This window comes from Phacochoerus africanus, chromosome 15, assembly GCF_016906955.1.
Source record: "Phacochoerus africanus isolate WHEZ1 chromosome 15, ROS_Pafr_v1, whole genome shotgun sequence".
NCBI lineage: Eukaryota > Metazoa > Chordata > Mammalia > Artiodactyla > Suidae > Phacochoerus > Phacochoerus africanus.
The window spans coordinates 108,434,615-108,458,917 of NC_062558.1; the positions used below are offsets into that span (position 1 = coordinate 108,434,615).

A 24,303-nucleotide genomic window follows, 5' to 3' on the forward strand; every position below is an offset into this window, starting at 1 on the left:
TGTGGTCTAGAAAACTCAGGAAAGCTTCATTGTTCTTAACCCTTTCTCTTTCACAGGCTTTCTTCAGGCTTCTTGTTCCCACATGGAAGAGGAGGGTGGAAGCAGGAGGCTTAGTGGTAAGCAAGGCAAAGCAGAGAATGAGTCTGAAGGCCCTACGTTCCAATGAGAGTGGCTCCCAGTCCTTATGCAAGTCATTTAACCTCTCTGAACCTTAGATTTCGCATCTGTGGACTAGAGGTAAAACCATCTACCCACTCAGGGTAGGAAAAAAAAACCCCAAAGTGCCCGGTGTATTTAACATAGTGACTGTCATAAGTATTCACCTTAGTATTAGCTCTTTCCATGAGGGGAAGAAGGGGTACAGGGTAGTTCTCCATGTGACTATCTTTGCAAGAGAAACTGCAAATGTAAATAATTGACTTCGGCAGGAAGGGAAAGAAAAATAAACTGCACCAACAAAAAAACACCGTAAGGGGCTATGGATTCAGGTTACATGGGGAGGGGAGGGAAATGCCCAGAGCAGACATAAGGCTCTACAAAGACTTAGCTGGGAGGAAATCAACACAGAGTCAAAAAGATTTAGGCACAAAGCTGCCTGAAGACTTGTTGCAAATTTTTTAAAATTGGAAATAAACTATTGGTATTTTTTTGTTTTCTTTTTTACATTATGATGAACACATATTACAGCTGACCTTTGAACAACACAGGTTTCACTGTGCAGACAAGTTATACACGGATTTTTTTTTCATTAAAAATGTTCAGCTACATGATCCGCGGTTGGTTGAATCGGCAAACGCAGAACTGCTAATACCGAGGGCCCGTGTGGGACTTGAGCACTGGAGGATTTGGGTATCCTCTGTGGGTCCTAGCACCAATCCCCTGCCAATTCCAGGGGACGACTGGAAGATCATTCCTGTGCCAGTGGGGGTGGGAAAGTCAGTGCCCCTAACCCATACGTTGTTCAAGGGTCAACTGTATTTCGCTTCAGAAATAAAAGTTTCTTTTTAAATCTGGGAAAAGATTTGGAATCCATTTGATTAGCTAAAAGCATTTTTAAAGATCCCAATTGTTTTCCTTTTAAACTCAAGCTGAACATTCAGATTAGAATGTTCAGATCAACATTAATTTCAACAAAGGAAGACCAGACGTGGACAGAGTCCTTTAAATTTTCCCCATGTGAACAAGAGGCAAAATACATTATAACTGTGGGTACCATCAACACAAAGGGCATGAGGAAGGATGGGGGAAGCAAAGAGAAAATGCATATAAAGAAGCAGACAAGAGCTCCAGTATAATACTGAATAATACTTGAAGAACTGGGTTTAGTGCTTCTCATCCCCCTCAACATGCAGAAATGTACACACATGTGTGGACACACAAAATTATGATGAAAACTTTTGAAATAAAACTCAATATTACCCACCAAGTCTTCTCCCACACAGACTAACAGAATCTATTTTTATATCCCAGTGAGATTTGAAGCAAAGAATAGAGCACCAGTAAAATGAGGAAATAATTTCTGTGCTGTACCTGGGTTTTTCTCACTTCCTTATTTTAAAATAATCACCTAACAAGTCCAAAAAAATTCAGAACAATAGCACAGTGTTCTACAACTGGGTACATATCCTTATAGACATTTTGGAACTAAACTGAATGAGTTTACATCTTCTGGGTAATTTGTCATCTACTTAAAAACTTATAATGATATATTACAGTGCTGGGAGGCTGGAAGAAACCTTCTGAAGCATCTGCCCCAACCCCATCATTTTACAGATGAAGATCTTGGGGAACAAATTGGCTGCTGGAACACACTGAAGACTCAAATTAAAACATCTGCTCAATTTTAAGGTGTCTGACAAATTTGGACAGAGGGGGGTGAAGAATAAAGTAAAAAACCTACAAAACAGTTTTTTGTGGAAGAGTAATTATGATCAACGGACCTATTCAATAAATAAGAAGTGAGGATTGTGATAGACACATACCCCACTCCAATATCAGGACCTCTTACATCTGGAAAACCGAGAGCTTGAAAGCTAAAAGAGCTAACACATTAGATCTGTGGGTTGGGGATGAGGAAGAGAACTAGAAGCCCTACCCTGAAGTCTACTGGTGAAACCCTGGCCCAGTTTTATACCTAAACTGATGGATGTCCAGGAGTCACTCTTATGTGATGGTGCCTTCCTCTCCAGAAAAGTAAAGATTTGAGAAAATGGTCCATGCATAGCAGAGGTACATGACCACTGACCTGACAAAGGAAGGATGGCTTAAACCTTAGCTCACTACTCAGTGGACCCTGACCAGCAGCAGCAGCATCACTGGTTGCTTGTTAGAATGCAGAATCTTCGGTCCCATCCAGACCAAAGGAGTCAGCATCTGCATATTAACAAGAACCCCAGGGCCTCTAGCAACATTAAAGTTTGAGAAGTACTTATTTAGATGTCATAGCAGCAAGAGAAAGTGTAACTAACTACCTGTAACCACATTCAATCCAAGTTTCTGGAATAATTACCTCCATTACCAGCTCTACTCGCTAAAGCTTTTCCTCTTTAAGCCTTATTTAAAATTTTTTTATTATTTTTTTTTATTTTTTATTTTTTTATTTGTTTTTTAGGGCTGCACCAATGGAGGTTCCCAGGCTAGGGGTCTAATCAGAGCCTTAGCAGCTGGCCTACACCACAGCCACAGCAATGTGGGATATGAGCCACATCTGTGACCTACACCACACCTCAGAGCAAGGCCAGATCTTTAACCCACTGAGCAAGGTCAGGGATCGAACCCGCATCCTCATGGATACTAGTTGGGTTCATTAACTCCTGAACCACAACGAGAATTCCTATTTTAAATTTTAAATAGTCTAAAACTTAGCCTAGGTCCACACAAAAACTACTCTAACTCATCAATGAGTTCAGCAAAGTAGCAGGATACAAAATTAACATTCAGAAATCAGTTGTATTTCTGCATACTCATAATGAAATATTAGAAAAGGAATATAAAAATACAATACCTTTTAAAAATCACACCACAAAAAATTAAATATCTAGGAATAAACCTGACCAAGGAGGTGAAAGACTTATATGCTGAGAGCTAGAAAACATTAATCAAGGAGATTAAAGAGGATTCAAAGAAATGGAAAGATATCCCATGATCCTGGATTGCAAGAATTAATATCATCGGCTGTACTACCCAAAGCAATCTACAGGTTTAATGCAATCCCTATCAAATTACCCATGACATTTTTCACAGAACTAGAACAAACAATCCAAAAATGTTGGAGTTCCCGTCGTGGCGCAGTGGTTAACGAATCCGACTAGGAACCATGAGGTTGCGGGTTCGGTCCCTGCCCCTGCTCAGTGGGTTAACGATCCGGCGTTGCCGTGAGCTGTGGTGTAGGTTGCAGACGCGGCTCGGATCCCGAGTTGCTGTGGCTCTGGTGTAGGCCGGTGGCTACAGCTCTGATTCAACCCCTAGCCTGGGAACCTCCATATGCCGCGGGAGCGGCCCCAAGAAATAGCAAAAAAAAAAAATGTATATGGTGCCATAAAAGACCCAGAATTGCCAAAGCCATCCTGAGGGGGAAAAAAAATCCAGGCAGGAGGCATAACTTTCCCAGACTTCAGACAATATTACAAAGCTACAGTAATCAAGACAGTGTGAAACAGACATACAGACCAATGGAACAGAAGAGAGAACCCAGAAATAAACCTAGACACATATGGTTAATTAATCTTCGACAAAGGATGCAAGAATATAAAATGGAAAAAAGACAGTCTCTTCAGCAAGTAGTGCTGGGAAAACTAGACAGCCACATATAAATCAATGAAACTGGAACACACCCTCACACTATGCACAAAAATAAACTCAAAACGGCTTAATGACTTAAATGTAAGACAAGACACCATAAAACTCCTAGAAGAGAATTTGGCAAAACATTCTCTGACATCAGCCATACAAATGTTTTCTTAGGTCAGTTTCCCAAGGCAACAGAAATAAAAACAAAAATAAACCAATGGGACCTAATCAAACTGACAAGTTTTGCACAACAAAGGAAACCATAAAAAAAAAGACAACACTATGGAATGGGAGAAAATAGTTGCAAATGATGCAATTGACAAGGGTTTAACCTCTAAAATATACAAACAACTTATACAACCCAACAGCAAAAAAACAAACCAACCAACAACCCAATTGAAAAATGGGCAAAAGACCTGAATGGACATTTCTTCAAGAAGATATACAGATGGCCAAGAAACACATGAAGAAATGCTCAACCTCATTGATTATTAGAGAAATGCAAATCAAAACTACTATGAGGTACCTCACACCTGATAGAATGGACGTCATTAACAAGTCAACAAACAACAAGTGCTGGAGAGAGTGTGGAGAAAAGGGTATCCTCCTATACTGTTGGTGGGAATATATATTGGAACAACCACTATGGAAAACAGTATGAAGGTACCTTAGAAAACTAAATATAGAACTACCACATGACCCAGCAACCCCACTCCTGGGCATACATCTGTATAAAACTTTCACTGAAAAAGATACATGCACCCATATATTCATTGCAGCACTATTCACAATAGGCAAGACATGGAAACAACCTAAATGTCCATTGACAGATGAATAGATTAAGAACAAGTGGCATATATACACAATGGAATACTACTCAGCCATAAAAAGAACAAAATGATGCCATTTGCAGCAACATGGATGGAACTAGAGACTCTCATACTAAGTGAAGTAAGTCAGAAGGAGAAAGGCAAATATCATATGAAATCACTTATGTCTGGAATCTAAAATATGGCAGAAATGAACCTTTCCACAGAAAAGAAACTCATGGACTTGGAGAATAGACTTGTGGTTGCCAAGGGGGGAGGGGGAGGGAGTGGGATAGGACTGGGAGTCTGGGGTTAACAGATGCAAACTATCGCTTTGGAGAGGATAAGCAATGAGATCCTGCTGTATAACACAGGGAACTATATCCAGTCACTTGTGATGGACCATGATGGAGGATAATGTGAGGAAAAAGAATATATATATATATATATACATGAATATATATATATGAATATATATATATATGACTGGGTCACTGTGCTATACAGTAGAAAATTGACAGAGCACTGTAAATCAACTATAATGGAAAAAATAAACATCATTTAAAAAAATTTAGCCTAGGGAGTTATCTTGTGGCTCAGTGGGTTAAGGATCCAGCATTGTCACTGCAGTAGCTCGGGTCGCTGCTGTGTGGGTTTGAGCTCTGCCCCAGGAACTTCCGCATGCTATGGACCTACCTCCATCCCCCAAACCCCACATCAAAAAAAAATTTAGCCTAAATTTTAAATAGTCTCAATGAATATATTATTAAATGGTGATGTTTGTTGATGAAAATTCAGTCAACTATCAAGAAGGAAAAAAAGAGAATTTTATTCCAGCCAAACTGAGGATTATAATCAGGGAAGCAAATTCTCAGAAGGCTCTGAGAACTGTTCCACATGTTGGAAGACAAAGGCACAGTTGAATACATTTCTGAGACAAAGGATTGTACATAAAAATGACATACTGATATTTTACGTAAAATTCACCAAGGATACACGGTTCAGGTAGGCTTGTACAAAGCCAGCATCAAGTCACCAGGACCCCCCTACAGCACTGGGAAAGAAGGCTTTTTTTTTTTTTTTTTTTGGACTTTGTAAGGTTTATTGGAAAGGGTACAGAGTCCATCCCCATCCAGGGTTCTGAGAATAGGCTTGGAGGGGAAGAGGTGGATCTCAGTGGGCTTTCTTGCTATGCTGGATGAAGAAGGCTTTTTTTTTCTAAAGAAGTTACACCGCTAGCATCAGAAGAAAGAAAAAAACAAACCAACACGGATCTTTATGGTTGAGCAGGCACTCCATTTTTGAGGAGCTCTGGTGAACGTGTAATGCAGATGCACACTGCTCTGAGGGAAGGAGACCCAGAAAAATACAGGAGAATTTTATGTCTATTGTTTCCGTCCCGCCTTTAAATATAAGTTGTATTTCATCATATCTTCTCACAAAGTATATAAAAGATAAGGAAAAAATATGTATATATTATATAAAAATTTTTCTCATGAACTATATTAAAGACAAGAAAAAATATATATATGAGCTTTACTATTTCAAGAGTCTTATGAAGATTATCGAATTGAGGCCTTTTTCCCTGCTATTTTCAGCTGGGGGTCATAGCAGGAAGAAGACCAATATTAGAAACCCCAGGGAAGATTGAATTCAGCACAGAAACATGTCCCTAAGAGTTCCCTGTGGCTCAGCAGGTTAAGGATCCCAGCATTGTCATTGCAGTGGCTTGGGCCACTGATGAGGTTCCGGTTTGATCCCTGGCTGAGGAACTTTCGCATGCCACGTGTGTGGCCAAAAAAAGAAAAAAAAAAGAAGAAGAAGAGGAAGAAAAAAGAAAAGAAAGAAAAAGAAAAGAAAAGAAAAAGAAAATATGTTCCTAATGAAAAAGAGAACTTGGGAGTTCCAATTGTGGCTCAGTGAGTTAAGAAGCTGACTAGTACTCATGAGGATGTAGTTTCAATCCCTGGCCTCACTCAGTGGGTTAAGGATCTGGTGTTGCCCGTGAGCTGTGGTGTAGGCGGCAGATGCAGCTCAGCACTGCTGTGGCTATGGTATAGGCTGGCAGCTGTAGCTCCGATTCACCCCTAGCCTGGGAACTTCCATATGGCTGAGGTATGGCCCTATAAAGAAAGAAAGAAGAAAAGAGAGAGAGAAATTCATGTACAAGAATTTTATGATCAAAAGGTTTTGAAGGGTCCATGCTTCAACCATGGCTCCCAAAGCCAAATTCCTTTTACATCACACATGCACCCCTCTGTCGTACACTCTCAGTGATGTGGAACTCACCACCCTGGAAGGCTACCCATCCCATCTTTGCATGCTCTAATTGTTAGAAAGATGTCCTGAAATTTGTCTCCCTGTACCTTTCCAATTGCCCTACAATGAGTAATCCCACAATTATTATCTCTACCCACTAGCTCATCTCCATTATCAACTGTCTATTACATTTCCTGCTGGGATTTTTTTTTTTTAATAGAGAAAGTCAAAGAAACAAATTTCATGTATTTATTTTTCATGGGGTGGAGACAGCTTATAGTAGTGGGGTGTATGAAAAATTTTATTTTTTTGCTTTTACTTTGAAGTGCCTTAGAAAACCTCATGTGTACAGAGGGATATTAAAATAAATTATCACAAGTTTTAGAGACTGTAATGAAGAACATAACCACATCAGAAACTTAATGTAGGGATAATACTGTCTTTAAACACTGTTTTAGCCCCTAAATTTCCTGGGAGTCAAAGCAGAAGATAAGGTAGTGCTTCAAAAATTTTTGAGAGTCTCTAGCCTACAGGAGTCTTGGATTCAGTCCTGGGAAGTATCATAGATCAAGTTGAATCCTGCCTCTTACAGAGAAGGTAATGGAAACCCAAGAAGCTACATAATCTGCCCGGTACTGGGCGTCCAGTTAGCAGCAAGCCAAGTAATAGTGTCGCTCCTCGTTTTTGCTACAATGCCAGACTTTGAGTCTTGGGTTTGTTAAGTAAGCTTGTCCAGTACAAAAATCAGAGATAGAGCACTACCTCACTGGGCTGACCACGGGCAATAGCTATGAATACCTCAAAGCAAACCCAAACCATCCTGGCAAACACAGCACCTCAAATCCCCAAATTCACAAGTCTAATACCAGGTAAGCAAGTTATCTTGGAGGCATAAGCCATCCTTCCTCCTACTCTTTCCTACAATATTTTCCCTAAATATCCATTGATTCTAAATTACAGACATGTTCCACTGAGAAGCTTATTTTAATCTCCCATGAAATAATCTCTGATGAGAGGTTGTTTGCTCTCAGAACAGAAACACCACTGTGAAACACTTCATTCTTTCTGAAACACTTGAAGCTATAGGCTCATAGCAACCTGTGCCAGAGTCATTAGTGAAAAGTAAAATATCGTAAGTGATCAGTTTATCTAGGCATCTGAAATTAGATGCAACCAAATGATATTCCAAGAATCCCTTTTCTCATCTATTTTGAAATAGTTTGTTTTGTTTTGTTTTTTTGGTTTTTTACAGTTGCACCTGCAGCATAAGGAAGTTCCCAGGCTAGGGCTCAAAATGGAGCGACTGCCGGCCTACGCCACAGCCACAGCAACACCGGATCTGAGTGGCATCTGTGACTTATGCTGCAGCTTACTACAAGGCCGGATCCATAACCCACTGAGCCAGGCTAGGGATCTAACCCACATCCTCATGGACACTGTGTCAATTTCTTAACCAGCTGGCCACAATGGAAAATCCCTTAAATAGTATTAGTAATAGAACAATCTGTGAGAGCATACAGCATGAGATGCCAGTACAGTGGCAATACTTCCATGGTGTTCTGAATGATTGGTTGGTGAGTCACAGCAGCCTGCCCACCAGACCATAAACTCATCCTAAGTAGTGAGAGAAACTCATCCTCAGAAACAACCAGTTGCATCTCATTTCTCTTAAAGTTTCAGCAGATCAGTCAAAGCAATGAAGTGCAATCATGCAAGCATAAATTATGTGCTTTTTCTGCCCTTTGTCCTTCTGAAGTAAAAATAAGCACACCCTGGAAAAATGACCAATCCAGGTCCCAGGCGTTTCAAGTGAGACATCATCTATGTTCCCACTAGTCATTTCTATTACAAAATGATCTGGGATCCTACCATGTTAGGTGACCTGGTCACATTTATTGGTTTAGAGTAGCCCAGTCCTAGGATAAGAGCATCTAGGAAGCTTGATTAGTTTTTTTAAGGTCATGAAGAATCTGTGAATTCTTTTTTTTTTTTTTTGTCTTTTGTTGTTGTTATTGTTGCTATTTCTTGGGCCGCTCCCGCGGCATATAGAGGTTCCCAGGCTAGGGGTCAAATCAGAGCTGTAGCCACCAGCCTACACCAGAGCCACAGCAACGCGGGATCCAAGCCGCGTCTGCAACCTACACCACAGCTCACGGCAACGCCGGATCATTAACCCACTGAGCAGGGGCAGGGACCGAACCCGCAACCTCATGGTTCCTAGTCGGATTCGTTAACCACTGCGCCACGACGGGAACTCCGAATCTGTGAATTCTTAATTCAAGTCATTAAATGAGACAAGGGTAGAGGAGCCGAATTAATGCCCAAGTCACACCAGGAGTAAATGAACATAGTTACATCGCTCCATAATTTTCCAGGCTTCTTTGCTGGCATCAGGTATAGAAGAGCTCAAATGGCAAGAGAACAGAAGATAAACACATAGCCTGCTTGCAGCCCACAGGGAGGCAAAAATAGAAAACAAAAAGAGGAAGAAAAGCGTGACATGCATCCATCCCAGAGCACATCTTCCGTTACTGTTAATCAGAGCATATGTCACACTTCCTGGGGCCACTGAACTCATTAGCCCTGGCAGAGAGGATCGGAATTTTCCCACTTTAAAAGGAGAAACAGGGCAAAAGACAGAAACTAGGCTGACAGGAAATAGAGAAAGGAAGTGTTTCTCAATAAACATGTTGTCCAAAAGTGACACCTTTTCAATCAAAATCTTAAGGTCATCTAATGATAAAATGGAAGCAGCGTGCAAGCAGAAAGGCTAGCAGTCGCGTTCCTCTCCCCCTCACCAAGCTAAGTCTCAGCCTCCCAACCGCACTGCCCTCTAGGTTGGAACCTGAGTCCTATATCGTCCATGGTGTAGAAGATTCTAGAAGGACGGCTTTTGTCCTAGCACAGAACACAAGAGAAAGCGTCATCTTCCTTTGATGCGATCCAGAGACCTACCCTATCCTTTCCTCATCCCAGAAATAGGCTGCTTTAAACGAGTAAATATGACTGGGACTCTTGGCGCAGTGAGGTTCAGGTTCAGTTTGTGATAGGAATAACTAGTCTAAAGGTGACAATATCTCACCTGAAACGCTGGGGCCTGCGTTGGTCATTTTTCCAGAGACTGCATAGCTGTACTTCAGAAGAGACCCTTACCTTCAGAAATGGCCTTCTTCACAGCTGCCACGTAAGTCTCAGGCTCATCATCACAGGTGAGCTCCTGCCAGTGCGCCCAATCCGGAAAGAAGTCCAGGAACTCCTCGCTGTCCTGCACCCCACAGAGCAGCCTCACCACACGGTGTGGAGGGTAGAAGGCTCTCTGCAGCAAGGGCAGCAGGGTCGGCTGGCAGATGCACTGCACCAGCTCCGCAGACAGCAGCACTATGATGCAGCGTGTGTGGAGAAAGAAGCTCAGGTCCTCAGCCGAGAAGCAGGTCTTGGGGCCCAGCCTGTAAGTCAGCGTCTTCTGGCTACGGACCTGCCGACTGGACAGGAAAAGGTTCTGGAGGTACTGGCACCATTCCTCAGCGTCCAAACTGTAAATGATGAGGATGTCGCATCCTCCAAGCCCTGAGCAAAGAAGGAGGGATGGAAGCATGTTAACACGCCTGCTCCTACTAGGGCTTCCCATGATCTGCAAGATATACCATCCAGACGAGGAGTGTGGTACCCACAATCTTTCACGGTCGGCCTCTGGTGTACCTGTCTGACTCCTTTCTCACTTATGGTCTGTGCTCCAACCACTCCAGACTCCCTGCTTTTGTCCACACCTACCCTGCCATTTCAGATCTTTGCATAAGCTATTGCTTCTACTGGCATACTCTTCCCCCCAGAGCTGATGCAGTAGACGATAATGATGATGATAATGATGATGACGATAGCAACGGCAAGCACTTATATAGAGCTTACAATGTTCCAGACGCTCATCTAAGCTTACTGCCTCATAAACTCATTTTATCATCACAGCAACCTTTTAAGTAATCAGCAATTACTATTAGCCTGATTTTAAAGATAAGAAAAGTGAGGTATGGCAGGTTAAGTAGTTTACCCAAGAGCCATACTAGCAGAGTCAGAATTTGAGTTCAGGCAGTTTGATCCCAGAAGCTAGCTCTTTACCAAAAATAGTGGTTACAAGAACAGGTCTGGAATTGAGCAGCCAGATTTAGCATCTTGGCTCTCTGAAGTATTAGCTGTGCAAATTTGGGCATGTTGGTTATTAAAGTTTCTAAACCTCATTTACATATCTGTAAATAGAAATGTAATGGCAATATTTATCAGTGTTTTGTGAGAATTAAATATTTCATGTACAGTGCTAAACATAGGGCATGGCATGTAGTAAATCCTCAATGACTGGTAGCTCGTAGCTGATTGATATTTTTTACATTAACATAAATAATGCATTAATATAAAAGTTACCATGATTGAATTAACACATTGACCTGCACAATACCATTTATGAGGTGTCCCTCACCACACATGATCTGCGACATAGGTTTTCTTCTTCCTCTAAAAAAGCCCAAATGCCAGAAACAGAGTCCAAAGCCTCAGAGAAGCGTTGTGTTAAAAAGGTCTTTGGCAGATCAAGTTGGCCCAAACTCCTCATTTACAGTAAAAAGAAATACTTCATCTGTGAAGGTAAAGGAACTTGCTTAAACTCACACTCAGCAAATTAGTTTCAGAGCCAAGAGGGAAACTCAAGTTGTCCCTTGTTCCCTACCCAGTCCTCTTGCCAATCCACCTGCTGCTTCCCAACAGGAATTCTGTCAAGAATCTTACAAGCAATAAATCTTCTCTTCCCATTATCAAAGTTCAAAGAAGCTTGGTTCTTAACCTGTTACCAGTATTGTGGGTCCTCATCTCCCACTAATTCAGTGAACTATTCTAAGGGATTTGGAAAGAATGAGCACAGACAAGGACCCATACATCTACAATGTAATAAGTTTCCATCCTCCCACTTAGAGCAGGAAGGGGAGAATTTTGTGAAACTTGGGAATCATCTAAGCTGTGGACTAGCACAATTAAATGCCAACCCTGGGCCACATTTAACTGAATGGTTCCTGGCAAAAAGGTCAGAGGCAGGACTAGGGAAAGATCTGAGGCTCTAAGCTCTGAAAACATCATGGAAGGAATTCCCTTTCCTGCCCCCACCCACCACCATATTCAAAGTAAAAACAATGACACATAAAATATAAACCCAGCACAGTTCTGTTAGCCACCTGGGATGATAGTGCTAAAACTTTTAAAACAGTAAATGGAACAAAAAATTGGCATGTCTCTCTTTTTGGAACCCCTAGTTAAGTACAAATTAAAAAAACAAAACAAAACAAAACCAATAGGCTTCCAGTAGGAGCCAGTGGATCAGCCTGTGAAGGGAAGGTGGGCAAATTTCAAAAGAAGGTGATTTGTGACTGAGAAAAAAGTCAGCAATTCTGGAAAACTATGAACATTTGTAGCTCTGTAGAGAACTCAGTCCTGAGCACGGTCTTTTTTCTCAACGGTGAATAAAACGATCCTTTTTTAGGAATGCTTACTCTGGCCCCAAAGTTTAAGCAGATCAAGGACAAAATTTAAATGCACCACCACTACAGCCTTCCATAAAATAAATCTTTGCTGATTGGATTTTTTTTTTTTGTCTGTGTAGAATGTTTCTTTGCACCTCAATGAAAAAAATAATTTCAGGACTCAAGAAGGAATAAAATTGGCAAAGCTCCATAACTGTGGAGTTCACATTGATAAAAGCAGTGTTGAGGCATCAGAACATATTTACCTTCCTTCTTTCCTAGGTGGCAGGTTTATACTCAAAGGCAAATGTTCTTCTAAATGTAAAGATTATTGCATATGAATATGCATAAGTATCATCCATCAGGGAGGTGATGTACAAGACTTGACATTTCATTACAATATTAAGAAAGCAAAGTTCCTGATGCTGTGCCCAGGATTAGTTAAAAGTGCAAAAGTGAGAAGCTGTAGCCACATTCCCCGCCCCCAGCCCCCAACACACACACACACACAGAGGCAAGTATACTAGGAAACAGCATGTCAACAGTTTGTGTACATGAATTAGAAGCAGAATAAGATCTCAGAAAAGGCTGGCTGTGGTCCCGTACATTCATGATGGCGAAGCCACTGGTAATGTCTTCAATAGGGTTGACAAGTGATAGCAAAGAAGTGAGGAAAATGGAAGAGAACTTCCTAGAGCACCCTCAAAGGTATGTAAGACGTACCCTTAAGAAGGCAACCTGGGTCTCAGAGCACTGAGTGACCTAGCAGGGAAGCAAGCAGCCATGCTACGCTGCTTGACTGTGTAGCCACGAGCGAATTATGCCACTTTTGTGAGGACAGTGCCCCAAAAGCAAAACAACAGTTTTAAGAAGACAAGTTCTGGGGCCACTGAAGGAAGGAGTACTGGGTTCACCCTGGATCCCGCCTCACCACTTCCTGCTCCTCTGTTAACAGCATGTCGCAGTACCTGCTGCTCATTAAAGACCTCTAGTCATCAAGGAAAGTTTAAATGTTAATAACAGCAGAAACCAGTTGCCATATATGGGAATTCTCTGTACTATCTTCCCAAGTTTTCTTTAAATATATAACTTCTAAAATAAAAATTTAAAAATATAATTTAAATAAAAAGCGCTTAAGGGGTTAGCCTCTTCTAAATGGAAAACCTATTTAAAAAGTCTCACTCCTGAGGTTCCAATGTTAAATTCCACTGGAAAATTACACTGCAAAATTACAGGCATACCTCAGAGATATTGCAGGTTAGGTTCCAGACTATCAAAATAAAGCAAATATTGCCATAAAGCAAGTCGCACAAATGTCTGAGTTTCCCAATGCATATAAAAGTTATACTTAGGAGTTCCCGTCATGGTGTAGAGGAAATGAATCTGACTAGGAACCATGAGGTTGCGAGTTCTAGCCCTGGCCTCGATCAGTGGGTTAAGGATCCACTGTTGCCATTGAGCTCTGGTGTAAGTTGCAGCAGCTGTAGCTCCTATTAGACCCCTAGCCTGGGAACCTCCAGATGCCGCGGGCACGGCCCTAAAAAGCTAAATAAATAAATAAATAAATAAATAAAAGTTATATTTACACTATACAGTAGTCCAGTAACTGTGTGGGCATTACATCTAAAAAACAATTTATATACCTTAATTAAAAAACACTTTATGTCTAAAAAAACGCTAACCACTATCTGAGCTGCAACAATTTGTAACCCTTTTGCTATGGTAACATCAAAGATCACTGATAACAAAAATAAAAAAAATTTTGAGAATTACCAAAATGTGACACAGACAGGAAGTGAGCAAATGCTGTTCAGAAAATGGCGTCAATAGGCTTGCTCAAAGAAGGGTTGCCACAAACCTTCAATTTGTAAAAAAAAAAAAGAACACAATATCTTCGCCAAAGTGCAATAAAATGAGGTATGCCTCTGCTGGAGAAGGAAGTGGTTAGTACCTCAGACTAGTTAATATCACAACCTACTTGGTCACCAACTCGTGGTGTGACTTCAGACCAATATACTATATCTAAGCAAATTTTGCCTCAGTGTAAATGAGGACAACGAAATCTATCACCTTCCTAAACTTTGCTCTGCTGCTGAAACTGCAAGCTGGGGAAGTTGTGGAAACGTCCAAGGTGGATATTAAAGTCTCTCCACAACCTGCTGGGTAACAACATAGGACTAAACACTTTGTTGGGGACTCTCTTATATGCGGGGACACCCCTTTCTGCAACGATACTTTCTTTCACTTAACAATAAATCATTTCTTCACATGTGCCAAATCAATCCTCCAACCCTCCAATTTTTGCTTGCTTGTTTATTTAGAGAAATGAAATACATGAACCGACGAGGAGTCCATAAATCCTAGACAGAAATAAGGAAGGTCTTCATTCTTGTGGAGCTTAAAGACAAGGTTTGGCTATAGAAGGAGAAAGGAATGGCAGTCAATAGAGGCAGCTGGCAATGGGAGTGATGGTGGTGGTAAGAAACACAGTGACTGAAAGAGGGGTTCCTTTGAGAGATTCAGAATCCACCCAAGAAGAGAACAGAGACGTGCTTGAGAGCTTCTCAAGCTACCTAGCCCAGATCATTTCTTTAATCTGTAGGTGCCTCTGGCACCCCGTTCGTCTGTGCTGGAGCCCTGTGTTTGAATCTGAGCACCATATTGAAGAGAACTCTGAGACAGGGAAAGTGACCAGGATAGGGAGAGGTCTAGAAATGTTTCACATGAGGAGATTCCGGACCCTGAAGGTTTCAAATTTAGAGACTTGGCAGGGGTATTGAGGGACCTCAAGGATTAGATGGAAGTTGATGGAAGTTAAGACGACAAAAAAATTAAAGGTCCCTTCAAGCCGGGATGGTCAAAGGATTTGGAGATAAGAGAAGCCCTGGAGAAACGGGGCAGGAAAAGGTAAGAGTGCTTTCTACAAATACCTAGAGGCTATCACTTGGAGGAAAGGATTCTAGTTTTCACTCAACCGGATTTGGCCACTTGGGAAAGTTAGTTATGGCTTCTCTCTCCTCTCTCTCATTTGTAGGTACAAGAGACACCTTCAGGGGCCTAGAGAATATTCCAGAACAGGCTGATTTCCTTTTGTTTTCCCTTGCTTCCCAAGTTCTTCCAAAGACCGGGAGTCAAGATTCTCCTTGATTTCAACAAGCACATGTGCCTTTAAAAAAAATAAAAGACTAATGCTTACCCTTCAGTGGAAGGAAACTGAAGACCAAACAATTTGGCCATAAGACAGAATGAAGTACTGATGCAAGCTACAACTTGGATGAGCCTTGAAAACGTTATGCTACATGAAAGAAATCAGTCACAAAAGACCTCATGCTGACCCCATTTATATGAAAGTCCAGAGTAGTGAAATAGGAGGCAAAGCAGAACTTAGGGGTAGGGAGGAGGTAGAAACGAGGAACTACGGCTAAAGTGTATGGAGTGTCTACTGAGGTGATGAAAATGCTCTAAAATTGACTGTGGAGGTGATGGTTGCACATATCTATGAAGATACTGAAAACTATTGAATTCTACACTTGAATGAGTGAATTGTATGCTACGTGAAATATATCTGAATAAAACTATTTAAAAGAAGATGGAGGAAGAGAAGAAGGAGGAGGAGGTAGAAGAAGAGGCAAAGGAAGAGGAGAAAAAAAGGAAGACCACATGGAAGAGTGGCCCGCATGACTCTAGCACCTACAGCATTTTGCCAAGAGATGCTTTCACCACTCTCACCACTCTCACCACTGGGACCTGCCATCATGGGTCCTGGTACTTCCAGACCTCGGGGAGTCCTGGGGACCCGAGAGGCCCAATTTGCACTTGCAGCACCTGGAGTGGTGTCTCACCATAGAGGATGCTGATGGCAAGAAGGTTTGATAGCTGTAACCATTACAGATGTCTGTGGAAGCCACTACAGAGCCCATAAATAGCCCCAGGTTTGGCTACCAGGCTTGAGTCCCCCTCTGAAGAGGAGCATACCCTCCTAGCCCCTCTGGCCATGCCCACTGAAGCAATGCACACAGGACACTGGGTGAGAGTGGTTTTCTCTGCCTCCTCTGCCCAAAGTTTGCTGTTTCTTGGACTTAACGGCCAACCGCCTATTCCCAGCAATGGAAGGAGCAGGGAGCTTCACTGATTTTATCTCCTACTTCTCCTAAATCACCTACCCACTCTGGCCCTGTTCAGTAAATACATTACATACACCTTGATTGTTTCTTTGCCTAAAGCACTCTTCTCCTACACGCTCCTCCCCCACCTTCCTCCAAGTCTTTGCTCCATGAGGCCTAACCCGGCTGCCTCCTTTAAACACCAACTGCCTTTACCCCTCTACTGTTTTTTCCACTGCACCTATCATACCATGTACTTTCCTCATTAAGTGTACTGCCTGCCTTCCTCCACTGCTCCATAAACTCCATGGAGTCATAGCTTATGTCTGTTTTATTTACTGAATATACACCTGACACCTAGAACAGTGCCTACAGTAAATATTTGTTGAATGAACTGATTCCCTCTAGATAACATCACACTGGCTTTAGAATGGGATGTGGGGACTATGAACCTACTATTACCTTATTCACAGTACAGCTTCTTCTAACCTCCAGAGCTGAGCTAAAGAGCCAAGAGGCTAAGGTTAGCTATCTTCCCACTCTCCTTAAAAAATGAGCCTGTATCACCAAATCTAACAGAACTGTCACCATTGGCCTTTTCTTCCAAAGTACTATTAGAAGGCTACACCTCAGGAGGTCTGGAAAGAGCTGGCCCTTCATTCTAGCATCGGCCCACATTCTCTCCAAGAATAGCTCCTTCTCCCAGCCCAACTAGATTTTATTTTTCAAGAAGCTTTTAACATTCTGTTTCCACATGTTTTCTCTACTAAAACATCCTAAGATGGGCTGGGAAAATACAAGTAAGCCCCTTTACAAACATGGTACCTCTAAACTACTCATCTAGTAATTCTCTGTTTACTTATTGCATGCCTTCACAGACTGTAAACTTGAGAGCAGAGATTAGGGTTACCTAGTCACAACTGAGGACACATTTAGGTGCACAATATCCATTAAACTGTGGAGTCACTGCTCATTAGTTGTCTCTATTTACATCATCGTCACTATGTTTGTCTTAGATTTCAGCGAGTGCCTTGCCAAGAGTATGTGCCTGTGAACAAGAAAAGAACCCAAGGCTGATCACAACTGACTCCTGACGCCTTTTGATGATTACCTGGTTGCTTCCACCTCTCCCCAAGATCCCCAAAGTTCTGCAAAGGACATAGGAAAAGTAAAGCTAAAGGAATGAGGTTCCTAGACTCCTACAGAAATTCTAGAGGAAAAACAAAGCCTATGAGGGTAGAGGAAGCTGGTTTAGGAAGGTGGCCCCAGGGCCCGCCTCCAACCTTGGACTGTCTGGGCGCCCCCTATTGGCCCGATGGGGCACCAAGAGAAGCGTTTCGCCGGCAGAGACAAGTGGGCTCTCCACCTTCTTTAAACTAGACTCTCGGCTCACCGACATAGTAGAACAGGGAGAATGATCCTCAGAAGCTCAAGGGCCAGTGCTGGAGGGAGAAAAGGAGGCTGAGAAGGGGGACAGGAGAGGGGTTGGGCAAGGGCTGAAGAGAATCGCGCAACGGGCTGGGACCGGGAACCTGGGAAAGTTGGAGTGAGAAGTTTGCGACAAGGAACAGAGAAAAGAACAGAAAGAACAGAAACCCCGCGCCAAGGACGCAGCCGAAATCGAAAAGGGGACAGCGCCCGGCGGGCGGCGGCGGGCGAGAGGGCGCGCGGATGGGAGGCGGGGAGAGGGACCGGCGCCTGGCCTACGCACCTGAGGCTGCCATGCCGCCGGCTGCTGTCCTCCGTGCCCGCTCCCTGCGCGCTGGGCCCGGGGCCGGAGCGGGCCCGGCTGGGTCCCTGGCGCGGGACGGGAGAGCGCCCGGCTCAGCGCAGCACCGGCCGCAGTTCTGGAGCTTCCTCCGGACGGGCAGCGAGGACTCGCCGCGAGGGCGTGTCCACAGGGCCCGCCCCGCCGGTGGGGCTCTGCCCGCGGCACCTGCACCCGCGGCCGTTGGGGAGGGGAAGTGAGAACCCCCTCTTGGCCGGCCGGCGGCCAGCTCCCCGCGCGCCCCCTCGCTCCCCACCATCGCTCCCTCAGGGTAGGGCAGGAGGTAGGGGACTTCATGCGCCCTCCACTCCCGTGAAACCCGCCGGATCGGCTACCCAAGGGCACCCAGACTTGAAGGGGGCGTGGAGAGAATAACGAGGGAGAAGGGTGAGCTGCCCGGCCTCTGTGACTTGGGGCAGGGGCTGTATATGAACACACCTGGGCCAGCCCTCTCCCCAGCCCCTGGGGCTTTCTCCCTGAGCCGCTGCCCTGGCAGGAAGGGGAGGGGACTACGAAGGGGGAGAGGGGCACCTTCCCTGGCACCTGGCCCTGAGTGCTTGGTGTTGCCCTTGATTACCCTCCAGTGACCTTCCTGTAATTCCTTGGACCTGGTCTCCTGATGGCACATGAACACTAATGATAATCACATATGATAAATACATGATATAGTTATCATTGCCTTTCATGCCTATGAGGTAGTGGCTCTCACTGTCTTCAAGTTAGCGCTGAAGAAACACGCCGAATCCCTGGGATCAGACTCCCACAGGAAGTAAATGCTACCTGACGTTCCATACTGGGCCTGCCTGAGTCCAGGGCTAGAGCTCTCCATTAACCCTCGCACTCGCCTCCCTGCTTCTAGTGCTCCTCCCTTCGCGGCCCCAGAATGGGTCTGAATAACACTGTGCTCTTGGAGTCCTCAAAGACGCAGGGTCCCAGGGATGGACCAGAGAGCAGAGATGACAGAAAGATAGGGTTCCAGTGCAGGTGGAAAGAAATGAAATGGATTTACAAAATGGAAATATCAGGGTTCAGACCAAGAATTAATTTTCTACTGCTGCCAAAACAAATTACTACACATCCAGTGACCTAAAATATCACAAATTTATTATCTTACAGTTCCTTATTTCAGAAGTCCAACATGAGACACACAGGGCTAAAATCCAGGTGTCGGCAGGATTGGGCCTCTTTCTGGAAGCTCTAGTAAAGAATCCAGTTCCTTGCCTTTTTTCAGCTGCTAGAGAAAACTACACACATTTCTTGACTTATGCCCCCCCACCTCCATCTTCAAAGCCAGCAACATAGCATCTCTCTGATCCTGCTTCCATCATCACATCTCTGTCTCCCCTGTCTTCCACTAAAGAGTTTAGTGATTACTTTGATCCCACACAGATAATCCAGGAAAACCTCCCTATTTTAAGGTCAACTAACTAGCACCCTTAATATCATCTAACCCGAATTCTTCTTTGCCATGTAACATGTTCACAAGCTCTAGGGGTTGAGATGGGGACAAATTGGGGGCGGGGACATTGCTCTGCTTACTACAGACCTGAAATTCTGAAAGGGGAGATGAGCTTACTACCTGCTGTACCTTATACCTATTCCCCATGCTCAGAAGTTCTCTGGCCTCCCACACCAGGTTAGCCATATGTCCCCCCAGCCCCGGCCCCTCATCATGTGCTGTCAGAGTCCTGTATTGTTCTTCAGTAGAAATTATATAGATAGATTTCTGCAATGACTTATTTTAATTTTTGTCTCCTCCAGTCAACTATAAGTTCCTTCAAGGCAGAATCCATGTTTGTCTTTTTCACCATGGAACCTCCAGCACTTGCTACCAATTCTGGTATAGAGAATGGGCTCAGAAAGTGTTTGCATGAATAAGTGAATGAATACGACCCAGAAGTCCTTACATTTGGGACAGAAGAACAGAAGGGACTTTTCAGGCACTGAAAATCTTTGAACTCCAGGCTTGAAAGAGGTGAATATAAAATGACAAAATAGATTGTACATAATAAAAGCATAAAAATAAGGAAAATGGTGAGCTGAAGTTTGGAAGTGTTGAACTTGAGGTGTCCATGGGATGTCCTAGGGGCTCTATTGTGGCAGGAGAGAGAGACAGGAGCTTAGGACCTGGCTGGGATGTCACCCTTGAGTTGAAGCTATGTGAGTGGATGGGGGAGAGGGACAAGAGAGCAAGCGCCTGGCCTCAAGGGCAGAGCCACAGGAAAGGATCATGCTTAGGGAGAAGGAAGGTCTACGAAGGAGACTGGGTCAATCAGAGAGTCAAAGTAAGAGGCAAGATAAAATAATCTGGAGGACAAGAAAAGAGGCTTTTGAGGAGAAGGTTGTCAGTAGAGTGGAACACTGTGAGGGGTCTGGGAGAATGAGAGCTGATATAAAAACAACTGGGCAGTGAGATCCCTAGTAACTTCCAAGAGTCCAGCCTGGAACATTGGATTCTGGACCGCTGGAAGACCAGGAAAGGGAGTGGGTGGTGAGAAAGGCAACTTGTAAGAGGGAAGAGGTATCTGAGCTGAAAAACAGAGCCCTGGATTCTTGTCTCAGCTCTCCACATTCTCTCCAAACCCACCGCAGGGCCTAGACTCCCAAAGTCCTCTGTTTCCTCATGTGTACAATGAGGGCATTCCAGTTCAGACAATGCTAGGGCTCTGTGGAATACTCTGGAGAAATTTGTTTGAACGCTGGTCTTTGAGACTCTACTCTCTCCTGCACCCTCCCTCACTCCTCACACGCCTGTGGACCTGGCTGGTCTATATTCCTTGTTGGCGTTATTTCTTTTCTGTTGTTTGTTTGTTTTGGTTTGACGTTTGGTGTTTTACAGCTGCACATGAGGCATATGGAAGTTCCTGGGCTAAGGGTCAAATTGGAGCTATAGCTGAGGCCTCTGCCACAGCCATGACAACACCAGATCCAAGTGGCATCTGCAACCTACAAGATAGCTTGCAGCAACATCCTTAACCCACTGAGTTAGGCCAGGGATTTAACCTGCATCCTCATGGAGACTGCGTGAGGTCCTTGACCTGCTGAGCCATGATGAGAACACCTGAAGAAATTTCTGTTGAAGGGATAGTCATTCATTTGAAGTCAGGTCCCCTGATCCCTGCTCCCCTACTATCCAAATGTATGGTCTTCCTTCCAGTTCCAGATTTTAGGGAGTGGAGGCCTTTTCCTGCTTCCGAACCAAGAGAATCTGGACAACTTTGAAACAAAAGGACACTTCTATATTTCTTGTAACTGCCAGGGAACATCTGCCAGTTGTGGGTCAGATTTTGCCTGCTGGGTCAGTTATCCAAACTGTGAACGTTCCCACTGCTGTGCATCACTGACCTCTGGAATCTGGCCAGTTTGGTCACTCAGAGGCCAATATTCCCTTGGTGAGACAAGAGTACTAGTCCCTGATGCTGGCAATTCCACCTGCTTTCTTTGTAGAACAGGTAGGGCAGAGTTGGGGAAAGTGGTGTCTGTTTCCACATCTCCATTTGACGGTTTTTGCAAAACTTGCAGGGAAGGACGGCTGCCCCTACTAAGTTCCCTGCTCAGCCCCTGTGCACTGTCTCCTGGGGCAGAATTTGCAGTCAGTCCTTCTAGCCCTGGACAGCTATGGATGGGTTCTTTCAAGCTCTCGGTCTTGCCCTCTCAATCTCTATCAGTCTAGGTAGATGTTCATCAATTTTCTTGATCTTTCCAAAGAAACAGCTTTTGGGGAGTTCCCGTCATGGCTCAGTGTTAATGAATCTGACTAGGAACCATGAGGTTGCAGGTTCGATCCCTGGACTTGCTCAGTGGGTTAAGGATCCAGCACTGCCGTGAGCTGTAGTATAGGTCACAGACGCGGCTCAGATCTGGCATTGCTGTGGCTCTGGTGTAGGCTGGTGGCTACAGCTCCAGTTAGACTCCTAGCCTGGGAACCTCCATATGCCACGGGAGTGGCCCAAGAAATGGCAAAAAGACAAAAAAAAAAAAAAAAGGAAGAAAGAAAAAAGAAAGAGCTTTTGGTTTTGTTAATTTTTCTTTTTTTAAAAAAATTATTATAATTGATTTATAATTGGTTTTATTTTGCTATATAATTCATGAACTTTCTTATACTATTTCAGTTAATCCTCACAATAATACTGAATTATAGGTATTATTGCCACTGTGAAGGTGAAGAAACTAAAATTCAGAGATGTTAGATAATTGTTCCAGGGTCATTCAGTAGGTAGTAGAATGAGATTCAAACGCAATTCAGTCTCAACTCAAAGTCCATGGTCTTTCCATAGCACAATGACATACTGGATGACTTCAGAGGGTAAATTAAAACTACTTCCTGAGGACACATGAGTGCTCTCAAGTGTAGGGTCCCTCTTGAATCCTTGGCAATTTCAAGTCTCAGGCAGATGGTGCCTTCATTCGTGCATGAAAGCATATCTTGCACGTTTTCTACTTCTTCCTTCTGAGGTGCTGAAGCAGAAATTTTAGGCAGCTGTGATAAAATGTTTAAGATGGGCCTTATATACTCTGAGAATATTTAAGCTAGAAATTATTTTAAGAGGGCATTATTGGACACATGTAGAAATTAAGGCCAAGAGAGTCTAAGTAACCTTTCTTTTTAAAAAAATTTTATTAATGATTTTTATTTTTTCCATTATAGCTGGTTTACTGTGCTCTGTCAATTTTCTACTGTACAGCAAAGTGACCCAGCCATGTATATACATGTATGGCTATACATATATAAATATATATACACACACATTCTTTTTCTCACATTATCCTCCATCATGCTCCATCACAAATGATTAGATATAGTTCCCAATGCTATACAGCAGGAAACCTTTCTAATATCATACATTAAGTTGGAGGCAGAATCAGGATTATAGTCTTATTCTTGAGTCCTTGACTGGTGATTTTCAGCTATATCTGACCATTTACTTTTTTCCCCTATTAGAGAGCAACTGTAGAAAATTCCTTCCTTAATCTGATGCTTAAACTTTGCAGTTCTTTCCCATAAATCTACCACAAGCTCCTGGAGGGTTAAACCAACCCTGAATGCCTGGGATAAGCCTCACTTGGTCATGACGTATTGTCCTTTTTATATGTTGCCAATTTATTAATATTTTGTTAAGGATTTTTACATCTGTGTTCACGGGGGATGTTGGACTATAATTTCCTTTTTTTTGTAATGTATTTTATTAGTTTTCGGCATCAGGGTTAATCTGGCCTCATAAAACAAGTTTGAAAGTATTCCTTTCTCTTGTATTTTCTAATAGAGAACAACTGGCAATTATTTCTTCCTTAAATGTTTAATAGAGTTAACCACTAAAATTATTCAAGCCTAATTTTTTTTTCTGTGAAATTTTGCTAGCCAGTTCAATTTCCTCAGTAGACATAGGGCTATGTAAGTTTTACATTTCGTCTTGCGCCAGTATTGGTAAGTTGTATTTTTCAAGGAATTTACCCATTTAATCTACATTTTAAAATTTCTATTGAGGGAGTTCCCATTGTGCCTCAGCGGTAAGGAACCCGACTAGCATCCATGAGGACACAGGTTTGATCCCTAGCCTAGATCAGTGGGTTAAGAATCCGGGATTGCCATGAGCTTCAATAGGTCACAGATGTGGCTCTGATCCATGTTGCTGTGGCTGCAGAGTAGGCTGGCAGATACAGCTCCAATTCAACCTTTAGCCTGGGAACTTCCATATTCCGTGTGTACAGCCCTAAAAAGACAACAAATAAAATAAAATAATATAAAAATAAAAATTTATTGATATGAAGTCAGTCATAATACTTCATTATTATCCTTTTAATATCTGTAGAATTTGTAATGATAGCCCCTCTTCTTTTTCTTTTTTTTTCTTTTTAGGGCCACATGTGCATGGCATATGGAGGTTCCCAGGCTAGGGGTCAAATCATAGCTACAGCCACTGGCCTACACCACAGCCACAGCAACACCAGATCTGAGCCGAGTCTGCGACCTACACCACAGCTCATGGCAATGCTGGATTCTTAATCCTTAACTAGATGAGGCCAGGGATTGAATCTGCAACCTCATGGTTCCTAGTAGGATTCATTTGCTCTCCGCC

General features: G+C 43.2%; 1 protein-coding gene across 1 annotated transcript in view; it reads right to left on the reverse strand.

The window, feature by feature from the left end:
* PIK3AP1 (phosphoinositide-3-kinase adaptor protein 1) overlaps nt 1–18,315 on the reverse strand; it is a 122,647-nt gene extending 104,332 nt beyond the window's left edge. Inside the window, 2 exon segments of the mRNA XM_047761949.1 lie at nt 10,011–10,424; nt 18,170–18,315. Of these exon segments, the coding sequence (XP_047617905.1) occupies nt 10,011–10,424; nt 18,170–18,182 (427 nt within the window). The 5' untranslated portion in view covers nt 18,183–18,315.
* Between the last annotated feature and the right edge of the window lie 5,988 nt (nt 18,316–24,303).